This window comes from Gavialis gangeticus, unplaced genomic scaffold (genome assembly GCF_001723915.1).
Source record: "Gavialis gangeticus isolate Ggan-Ray unplaced genomic scaffold, GavGan_comp1, whole genome shotgun sequence".
Classification (NCBI taxonomy): domain Eukaryota; kingdom Metazoa; phylum Chordata; order Crocodylia; family Gavialidae; genus Gavialis; species Gavialis gangeticus.
In genome coordinates this window covers 4,633,786-4,644,837 of record NW_017728991.1, presented here as the reverse complement: position 1 = coordinate 4,644,837, position 11,052 = coordinate 4,633,786, and the positions used below count along the sequence as shown (strand labels likewise).

Below are 11,052 nucleotides of genomic sequence, written 5' to 3'. Positions count from 1 at the left end.
ACAGCCAACAGCATATACAAAATTGAGTCAATAATCAGGATGATATAAATTTTAAGTAAAAAGGATGATTCATCCATTAGGTTAGAAAAATAGAAGCCTATTCCATACTGCTCTAAGTGAAAAACCTGCAAGAAAAGAAAAAGTCTAAACAATCTTCAGTTTAAAAACCATCCCCAGAAAATAAAAGAAAATCTGATGTGATTTATGCAATGTTTAGTTTACCCAAAGGTAATCTGGGAAGTCCAGAACTGTATCATCTTCTTTTCCTCTCCTTAATAGAAATAAATTCCTCCTAATGATAGGGGTCTACCTGTTTTCATTCAAAGGATCAGTTCTTCAGAACCATATTTACAAATCATGGGGAAAAAATATCATTTCACCCACCAATGAAGTGCAAACACATATTGGTATACCGGGACACTCCTCTGGATTTTGTATTGAAGACTACAATCAAATATCCAACATAAACATGGTAAATTTAATGCTTCCTTAAATAATGAGAATTTGTAGTGAACTCAGCTCCTGGGGGTGCAAAACCCTCTGTCTTGAGAAGTTTTCACCTGGAAATCAAACTAGTTTGGAGATGGGCTGGGCCCAAATGATGAGCTCTTGAACACCCAGCTTCCGCTGGAATATGCAGGTATTACTTAGGAATATTTAAAGGACAGACTTATTGGCAGAAGGGACACAGTTCTATGGAGAACTGTCTTCCAATTAGCTGAAAGGTGGGAGGAGGTGGAGAAGAAAAATAAAACCTGTGGCTGGGCAGAGTTTCTGTCATGGAAAGATAAGGGACTGGGAAGCTGCTTTTCTCCAGTTCCAAGTTACTTCCACACAAGAAACTGAAGTTTTTGGACATTTTACTACTATTGATCACATAATGCTTTGGGACAGGGCTATGTTCCCATGTGTTTTTCTACCCCATAGCACAACAGGGTCTCTGAATACCAATGTCATACATGATAAGTAGTTCTCTATCTTTGTCTGGATCAAACACATTCCAAACAAGCTACTACTTGCAGCTTTTCGATGTACAAAGACTCATAGAGAAGGTAGGCTAGAAAGGACTTCTAGAGGTCGACTAGTCCAACTGCTTCTTGAGGCAGGTGCATTCCTATCCAAACCATCCTATACAAGTCCCACTGCATAACCTACACAGGAAAACTACACAGTCAACCCTGACTGTTCACCAATAATGTTCCTTACCTTTGCAATTCCAGCATTAAAAACAAAAGGGCTGAGGAAACCAAAAACCCATTCAAAAGCTACAGGAGGCTTCCTTATCAGTAGAATAATACTCAAAAATCCAGAGAGAAATAAGAGGAGGAACACAACAGTGCTAGTGGTTTTAGGCTTCTTAAAGATGGAGCTGATCAGGAAGGTGAAGTGGATCTGTAAAAATAAGGAAACCTTTGGTTGGCTGAATGCATTTTAAACCCCTGGAAATGTATCATAAACTGTGCATCACACATTAGAGAGGTGCTGTGAAGTTAAATTTGTATTTAAAATGTATTTCAAATTAATTGAGCACACAAGAGCATCTATGAGTGTCTTACATGAAGGTCCCAATTCTAAGAATGTGAACCCCCCCCCAAAACAAACCAAAAAACAGTCCATAAAAGTTATTCCTGGGAGAGTTCCACCCACAAAATTAAAGGACATCCATGGTAGAACCCATTTCAATACCGACAAGCCACTTTAGCTTTTATGATCACAACCCTCATTTGTTTCTTCTCTCATTGTTTGAAATGGCTCTTGGTGGACAGATCCAAGATAAGGACGCACATTTACTTATAGCTCATCAGATAATTAAAGTCCTATCTAAACTGATTTAGAGATGCTCAGCTTGCTTAGTTAGTATGGCCAAGCAAAGGCTACAGTTCAGCACCTGGAAGATGTTCACTTGAAGGTGCCATGGGATCTGATTCCCAGGCCCAACAATTATGCCTCCTGCCATGCCATAAGACTGGTTTACCATGTTATGGCATGTAAAACTGGGTGCATGTGTAGCATCCTTGACATTTATATTGTAACCAACCCTCAATAGCAGTATAAATATAATGTGAAGAGGGGCCCTTAGACTACTCTTCTGGCTGTCTTTCATGCAGTAGCAGTGTGGGGTACGGTTCAAAATTATGGCATTTTTAAACACAGAACATTGAGCAAGTTTCTCTTTGAAATGCAGACTTACGGCTGAAATGCCATAAAGGAAAAACAAGAATACAATTGGAAAGAAGCTGCTTAGATAGAACTCTTCATAAAAAGAAACAGCTGTCATCAGGCAGGACATAATGAAAACATAAGCAGTATACAGCAAACTCCAGGAGAGCCTAGAAGTGAAAAAACATATTGTTATGTGTTGGTTATTTAATGATTGGCAGCTGCATGGCAAATAACAGTTTAAATTCAAATGGTTAGAAATTCCCTGACAAAGCCCATTCACATTCCATATATTTGCTGGCCTCCTTGACTTGATTAGGAGATTATTCATCAAAGCTGTTCAGAAAAGGAACTTGTCCCTTCCATGTGAAGACAATCAAGAGGGCAAGTATTCCCATAGTTTTCTCCCCGTTAGTGGTACTTTTGGTTATCCCCATACAGAAAAATCAGGCTATTCTTACACTCAAAAGATAACTTGAGACCGACTTGGGAAGCAATGGTTCATTCTACCATGGCTCCCCAACTAACAGCTATGGGCTACCAGTAAGAAAATAACCAAGCATATGACTTCAACACAGCAGCACAAAGCCTCACGCAAGACATTCTTGGTCACACCCTACCCAACTGCACCTGCTCTCATGGATTCATCAAGCAGTTGATGAAGATCATGGGGCTGTGGAATGACCACAGAGTGTCCTGCTTAGTGCATCCCAGCTGGGATGTTCCCAAACATGCCCCACATCCGTGACATGCTCTGAACATGGAAATGCACTAAATAGGACACCCTGTTGTCATTCCTTGCTGCTGAGAGCAAGGATGCTCAGAAAGCTGAGTCTCACAGCCCCATGATCTTCTTCAACTCCTTGATGAATGCTTCATCACATCTGGAGCGTTACAGCAGGTGCAGCTGGGTTCATTGTATATGTTCCCCAACATCCAAGCGGAGTCAACATTTTAGTGTTCCAGGAAGATATGCTAACACTCGCCTCAGAAAGCAAACAAACCCGGGCCCCAAACAATATAAGCCAAGCTTGCATGCTCATCCGAATGGGCAGATGTTTTTTGAGAGTCCTTCTTGCCCATGAGATCCTGACACCATAAACTATTTGAACATATACTGAAAGGTATGACTAGTTTGGAAGTACTTCCATACTGCAGAAAATGGATACATTTTAGCTGTTTGAAGAACTCACCAGAATGCTGAGTCTTGTAACCCCATCATCTTCATCAATACCTTGATATTTCTTTTCTCTCTTGTCATATTTGTGGACAAAACTTGCAAAAATGTAGAGAAACACATTGCAGTAACAAACAGGGTAAAATAAATTCCCCAAGTCATGGAATTCAGGAGACTGGATGATTTCATACGGACACCGCTAATTGATTTCATCTCTTTCCAGACAGAATGATTGGTTTTCATCTAAAAATTAATGTTAGCAAAATTAGCATGTCATTTATTTTAGACAGTCAAATGAATGTTGTAGGCCACTAAATACAGATACTAGTGGTGGGTCGCTAAGCTCATAACTTTATTATTCTAAACTCCTTTCTGGCCTTGAACATTCCAGTCTTCCTCCTTTAAGTCTATGCAAAATGTTGCTGCTAAGATCAGCTTCAGAAACATTGCTGTTCTCATTCACCCATCTTTGCATCCATCTTGTGGGACCCCCTGCAGATTCCAAACACAGACTGCCTCTCCATTTTGAAAGCCTAACCCTTACCTATGTAGTACAAACCCTAATAAATCATGAAGCCACAAATCCCTTGTGGCAGAGCACCTTTGGTGCCTGCCACTTTAAGGGCCAGAACAGGCAGCAGGGCAGCCAGCAGGTGCGGACCAGCCCTGATAAGGTGGTCACATGACTGCAGGAGGGCCCTGGCATAGGAGGAAGAGGCTGAGCAGCCTCCATTTTAACCCAGGCTCTCAGGACTGAGCTAGCAGTTGCTGCAAGCAGCCAGAGAGAACACCACCCAGCTGCGACTGCTGCTCATAACATCTGTGGAGGTACAAGGAGGAACTATGGGGATGGCAAGACGTTCCTGGTCCTGGGGCATGACATGAAACTACACCATGCCGGGGTAGGATGGTGTGATGGGGCTGCCTGTGGCAGGGTGGTCCCCAGGAAATGCCATGCCAGTTGCCTCCCCAGTGAAAGGTGAGTATGGGGTGCTTTATAGCCACAGCTCCCGCAACCTGGTGGGTAACCCAGAGTAGGGACAGGTAGTGGGGCCAGGCACATCTTTGGACACCTAAGCCCATAGGGTGTAAGACCCTGGGGCCCCAGTGGGGTGTGTGGAGTTGGTCCCAGTGAGCAGGGCAGAGAGACAGAACTGGCTGTGCAGAGTAGTGACACAAGGGGAGGCTGAAGGGCTGTGCAGTGTTGGTGCAGAGTAGGGTCGCAGGGGGTGACCTGAATGGATGCACTGGGGCCACGCAGAGTAGGGTTGCAATGGCAACCTGAAGGTCTGCGTACAGGCAAGCCCCACAAGTAGTTCAGGGAGTGAGCCCCAGCGAGGGGGCATGAGTTTGGGCCACAATGAGAAGGCAGAGGAGTAGCCCCAATGAGGGGGCAAAGGAGTTAGACCCTGATAAGTCCTCAGACATTGTGAGGCCAAGTTTGGGTCAAAGGCTATGAACTTATGATGCCATCAGTGAGGCATGGGACACGATATAGGGAAGGTTGGAACCATGTGTAACACCCTAGGCATTGGGGCATTAAGCCTCCTGCATATTTACTATGAGCTGATTAATCAGCACGATGTGGCAGGCAAGACAGGACAGACTGCCCTAGACAGAGGGGTGGGCTAGTATGGTGACCAGCCACTTGTCAGCCCCCTGTCTCACCCCTTCATCCACTCTCCTACAAAACTTGGTAAAGAAGTTAAGGTATTTCCTTATTTTCTCTGTTGTGACCTAATAGAAATGAAGGGGCTAATTCATTTACTGAGAGAGAAGAATAAAAAGCAGAACACCTATTACTTAGGCATGTATATATGAATGAACTATTAATATGCTTTGATGTTAAGTGGAGATACTTTAGAAAGAGAACGGAAGGAAAACAGTGCATGCTAACTTCTAATGACTGCTGGCCAAGGATGATGAGAGTCATCAGAGCACATGGCAGCAAGGTGACTACAACCTGAAAAAAAAGACTGGAATTGGGAACAGACCTGGATATGGTCTGCTACTGCCCAGACCAAGGAGACACTGGGTCCTGAGCAAGGCAAGGAGGTTTGGCTGCATGACTGGATTGCATCTTTTAGGCCCTACAAAACCTCACAAATTTGGTGAGAGGCCTGGATTGTTTTGCTATACCAGTAATGGGATATATGGGTTGAAAAGAGCAAAAACCTTAAAGTACAGGTGTTAGCATCATATTGCAAAGAAATGGAAATGTTAAAAAACAACCCACAATACAAGGCTGTCATGGCTACTTCAGGATCATTATCCAGCAACAGGACATATTACAGGTCCATGTTCATTGGGGTGCAATATTTCCTGTGGCCTGGGAAACTCTTTATATAAGATAAATAGTGAGTGTTATTATTTGGGGACTTCTTAATTCTAATTTGAATAGAGAACATAGTTATTAAAAAAAAAAAGTCACTGCCAAACTACCCAGGCTACCAAGATACTTCCCAAGTCATCTTCAAGTAGAAATTTCCAACAAGCCAATCCATTACATTTAGATAATTCCAGATGTTAAAAGGTCCCAGTCACATGACATGTTAATTGGCTTAGGGCTTAAGTACAGACTAAAAGAAACAGAAAATTGTTTTACCCCAAAAGTTCCACTTACTTCTATGATGGCAGCATCAATGCTGGACTGTAGTGCTAAAAACCCTTTGTACCAGTACTCTGGGTTCTTACAGTAAGTTGATGAAAAATTGTAACAGAGATCTGCATCCAAGATGAAAGGAAAAGCATGATTATATGCAACAATTGTTTTAAAGCGACTTTAAGGCTCAGATTTTAATCCCAAACAAGAGTCAGAAGATTCAAATATAACATTCCCACAATCATCATAAATGTGCAACAGCAGATGCTAATTTCTGGATACTGCTTTTAAGTGGTACATTTTCACTTGTCAGATCTCTATAGCTTTTGCCCATTAATCTCCAAAACATATGCTGACATATACCATGGGGTTATCTTAAAGGCAGGAAACAGCATAATGAGACACGAGAAAAAGAATATGGGAATGGAAAAACATACCAAGTAAGATAGAATATTTTAAGTCAACAGCAGAATATGCCACTCATTTCTTCCAAGAAAGTGTGGCTTTTTTGTTTTGTTGTTTAAAAAAAAAAGTAAAATCAACTTGGATTTGTGGTTCGTTCTAGTTCATAAAAATAATTTGATGCATATGGATTAAGGGCCAGATTGTAGCTTTGCTGGAGACTGTTACTTACATCAGCTATCAGACTATGGGCATTTAGTTATTTTTCATTACCTGTGTGTCCAAAGTTGTCATTTGGAAAAGGTGTTTTCCAACTATGCCTCAAAAGATATGACAGGTCATCTTTAAATACAACCCCGAAAAATGTCTGTTCTGAATGCTCTCTCACTTCCAGAACCTTCTCATCTTCCACTCCTTCTGTGTGAATACCTGTATATATAAAAAGGATTTCAACTGGTAGGTAAGACTCAGAAAACGTGAGCACTGACACTTTGTACATCTCTTGTTTTTGTCTGAGACATGACTTCCTTCACAATGTTGTTCTTCAGGCCAGATATATGTGGATACCTGAAGACACTGTAGACTTTATCAGCTTGGAAAAATATATTAAGAAAGTACTGATCAGATTAATTGTATATGCAACAACAGAGAGTTGCTACACTTCTAAGCCATTCAATATTTCAGTTTGAAAGAATCTGAAGACCCATCAACTTCTTTGTGAAATCCAAGTATAGAGATTTGAACAGCCCTTTTTTATGGCCCTAGTCTCTACAAGATGACTCAAAACCATGATTCAGATTTTTGGGTGTCTGAAATCTGGACCTGGATCACAGCGTTGTGGACAAAGCCCCTCTTTTTTCTCCAGGCTATCAATGGAGAAGTGCACTTGATCTCGCTAGACAAATCAGGTTCCTTTCTTTCTTTTTGGTGCCCAGTGTGGTGAACCAGCAGTGGCACCTTCATAGGCTGAGATGTGGTCTATGTGGTACAACCTCAGTCCAAACATCTTCCCCAGATCATCATTGAACTCATCCACACCACACCTTGGCCCTCAGTATTTGGGGTCACTGGCATAACATTTATTTTGCCAATTGTGTATTTTGCTGCATATTGTGCCACCTTTAAAAGGATCTCATTGAACACAGGTTGAGAATCACTGCTCTAATCCATCCTCATGTCTCCAGGGCCTTTGGTCTTTCCTTTAGACTCACCCAGTCACTGCTGGGGTCCTTGCAGTGCAGGCCCTTTTTAAGGCCTCTTTACACTCCTGGAAGTCTTTTGCTAGCCCCAGCCTTCCTCCAGGCCAGTACCATCCTATCTGAGCTGTTTTTCAAAGTTGGCCATTTCCCGAAGTCCACTCATAGTCTCTGGACTCCACATCCTCTGGCAGGAGCTCCTCCCCATCCATGGCCAAAGCTCTTCTACCATTCCTAGCTTGGGGCCCTTCCCTTATATCCCTGTCCATATGGAGCCTCCCAGTCTGAACTGTTGCACTTAAAGGACTCATTCTCCTTTTATAATGGGGCCCTGCTACAGGGTATGCAAACTCTGCTATCTTCCTGATGAAACTACATCTACTTCTGCATGGCTTCAATGCCTTTTGGGCAGATTCAATGAGAAAAAGAGCAGAAAGATCTCAGGCAACCCCAGTTTTCCAGAGCAGTGCTCATGAAGCAGGCTGCTGAATGTAGTCTTAATGCATGGGCATTGTGACTGTCCCTTTGGTGCAATCCCTCAGGACTGTACAATTTGCTGTCGATTACCTTCCTCAATGTGCTAAACACAGAGAATATGGTAGATACTGAATAACAAATAGACAACAAGCTGTGATAAAGGACAAACTTGTTAAAACATACCACAAGTTCCATAGTTAATGAATTAACACATCTAAGTATTTGACAAGCATGACATACCCATCATGACTGATTTGGAAGCCACTTTATTCATTATTTCCTTGGTGGTGCTCGTCACCGGTGTATAAGCAATGAGAGACACATCAGAGGTAGAACCATTTAATTGCCCAAGGAAGGCATAAGGTACGTCTCGACGGAAGAAATAATGTGAGTACAATGAAATTATATACACCAGAGAGAGAAAAAGTAGTGACAGGATCCATTCCTGAATAATAGGAAAAAGTAAATGAGTGAGACCATATTCCTCCTGCTTATATCACCAATAGAAATGGTAATAAACATGATTGAACAATTTTCCCCTTAAAATTGAAATAACTTGTAGGAACACATGAATGTTGTTGACATTTCGGGGGGATTTATTCTCAGTTGTTACATTATATTTTAGTAATTATTTATTGGCACCTCAAATGGATAATTCTTTTTAGACATGCACACTTTTAGTATGGCAAGGTAAGATACATTTAACTCATTCTCAAAATGTAAACCATGACACCATCAAAATGAGATTCTTAAAATTCTTTTGAAAATGAAGAAATACAACTGAGAACAATTCTTTGTAGCATCCTCAGGTTATGGTGGAATACTTCTAAAGCCTTCTTTGCATTATAGTGACAACACAGGTGTTCATTGTTTCTTTTTACATTGCTAAAAATTCCCCCAAATAAGTAAAAATTGGAATGTCAGCAAACAATTAATACATGAAATATTCCTCAGATGTAGAACTTTCTCTTGAAAAGACCTAACAGTTATTGATCTGATCTGATAAAAATTTGCCCCAGAAGTTTAAAAGGTTCTTCAATAAACAAAATGTTGGTAATAGAAATTTGTTACCATGCATATTTTCATTTTCTTAAGGATTTCATGGAGAAGCTATAAAACAAATACAAAAACAAACCCAAGGGGTATTTTAAGCTTTGGTTCTCTCCTCAAAACCAGAAAAATTTTGATGAAATGGAGAAAATCCTCTTCAAGGGATTTAAGAGCTGGAAAAGTACACGCGTGTTTCAAAATGCTCAGACAAGTTTCTTTGGGTAAATCTGATATTTCTTTATTAGACCAACTGAAACAGTTGGGAAAAAAATTTCTTCCCAACTATTTGAGTTGGTCTAATAAAAGATATCAGATTTACCCAAGGAGTCTTGTCTGCCTGCGTCTGTAGACCAACACAGCTACAACCAACACCCCTTTCAAAATGCACAGAACTTTCACTCAACTTCCATACATTTAATATGTAGCTAAGATATAAATACCAAATCCTTTCCTTTGTCAAGCTGCCTACAGGGGAGCAGACTAAAAGAAGGAAATGTGCACCATATCGGAAAGGTCAGATAGTGACTACCAGTAGTGGATCAACGATTGCACAAAATAAGGGTGTGGACACAGCAGCAAGCTCTCTACGTGTGTCAGCAGATAGCCACCCCTCTTTGCTCTTGAGAGCTCTGGTTTCTATCTCATCCCTCCTCCTCCCCTGGTAAGCATTGGGGTCTGATCAGTAATACTTCATGCTTCTCTTCAGCCTTCCATCTGATTATTTTGAAACCTTGCACTAATCTGTATAAATGAAGCCTCACAACACCTTCGAGAAACCAGTACTAACCTCATTTTAAGGGCAGAAAAACAGATGCAAAATGGATTAAGCATCTGACTCAATTAAATTTACTAGGTAAATTGTCCGCCTGGGGACAGAAGCACAGAAGCAGCAACGGCGCGCATGTACAGTGCACAAGCTACTTTGGTACGTGGATACATCTTGCCTGCACTATAAATGCCATCGTGCTCTCAAGCTACCGTGCTGCATGAAGGCACTGGAAGATTGCAGCACACACAGATTGTCCATAGCTAGTTGGTGCGCATTTTCCATGATAACTGAGATAACTCTAACTTCCTGTGGGTGTTGCCAGGCTTCATTCCACACCTCCCCAGGTGGACATACTTAATCAACACCTATAATGCTTTTCCATGATATTGCTTAGTGGAATATTGCATTTTGATTGTAAATTTGCATCCTAGCTTTGTCAGCTCTGACATCCCTGGGGAGAGAACCTTAGAGTGAGGGACAGAAACTACAGTTTTGAGGTCCCAGCCCTGAACGCTGGAAAAGAGCCAGCAAGACAAGTGAAAGTTCTGTCCACATCCTATTGCTAACCTCCTGGAATCCATCCCATTCTCTTGACCTCAACAGAGTTTCAGTTCATCACCTATTACAAACAAAAGAGATTGAATTTTCCCATGTACTGTCACATTAGACAAACATTTGCCTGGGGTGACTTGGACAGAAGGGATTCTGTCTAGAGCAAAGGGTTTTATTAATGAATGGATTTGATGGCAAACACTACAAAATAAGAGGTATGAAATAAAAAGAAAAAGAACTGTCTCATTTCACAAAGCGTCTCCCTCCATACAATTTTCCTACAACTCTAAGCAATACAAGGGTTGTTTTGCAAGAGGGCTTACTATAATCACTAGCTAACAGGGCTGTGCAAAGCTTCGGGTGCTGATTCAATTTGGAGGAGATTCAGCCCAATTTGGTGGCTGAATCTCCAAATCCAAATCGAATCAGGGGACCAATTCAAAGGTCTGAATCGATTCGGAAAAGATTTGGAGAGTTTCGGCGATTCGGGCAGTCCCCGCCCGCTGCAGCAGGTAGCTGGACCCAGACTCTGAGCTGTTAAGTAGGGGCAGGGGAAAGGAGACTGGAAGAGTGGGGAGGGGACCATGGGGGGACCCCTGCCAGCCCCATCCCCTGACAGCTCCCCCACCCCCCTGACCCTTGCCCGCTCCCCCAGCCCCCCCACCAT

At 41.9% G+C, this 11,052-nt stretch overlaps 1 protein-coding gene across 1 annotated transcript in view; it reads right to left on the bottom strand.

Annotated features, from left to right (window-relative positions):
• LOC109296742 (ATP-binding cassette sub-family A member 10-like) overlaps window positions 1-11,052 on the bottom strand; it is a 60,858-nt gene that overhangs the window by 35,190 nt on the left and 14,616 nt on the right. The window contains exons 4-9 of the mRNA XM_019516300.1: window positions 8,255-8,459; window positions 6,615-6,770; window positions 5,961-6,061; window positions 3,354-3,580; window positions 2,192-2,330; window positions 1,207-1,392 (exon numbers count right to left, since the gene is read on the bottom strand). Coding sequence (XP_019371845.1) covers window positions 1,207-1,392; window positions 2,192-2,330; window positions 3,354-3,580; window positions 5,961-6,061; window positions 6,615-6,770; window positions 8,255-8,459 — 1,014 coding nt within the window. The remainder of the gene's footprint in view (window positions 1-1,206; window positions 1,393-2,191; window positions 2,331-3,353; window positions 3,581-5,960; window positions 6,062-6,614; window positions 6,771-8,254; window positions 8,460-11,052) is intronic.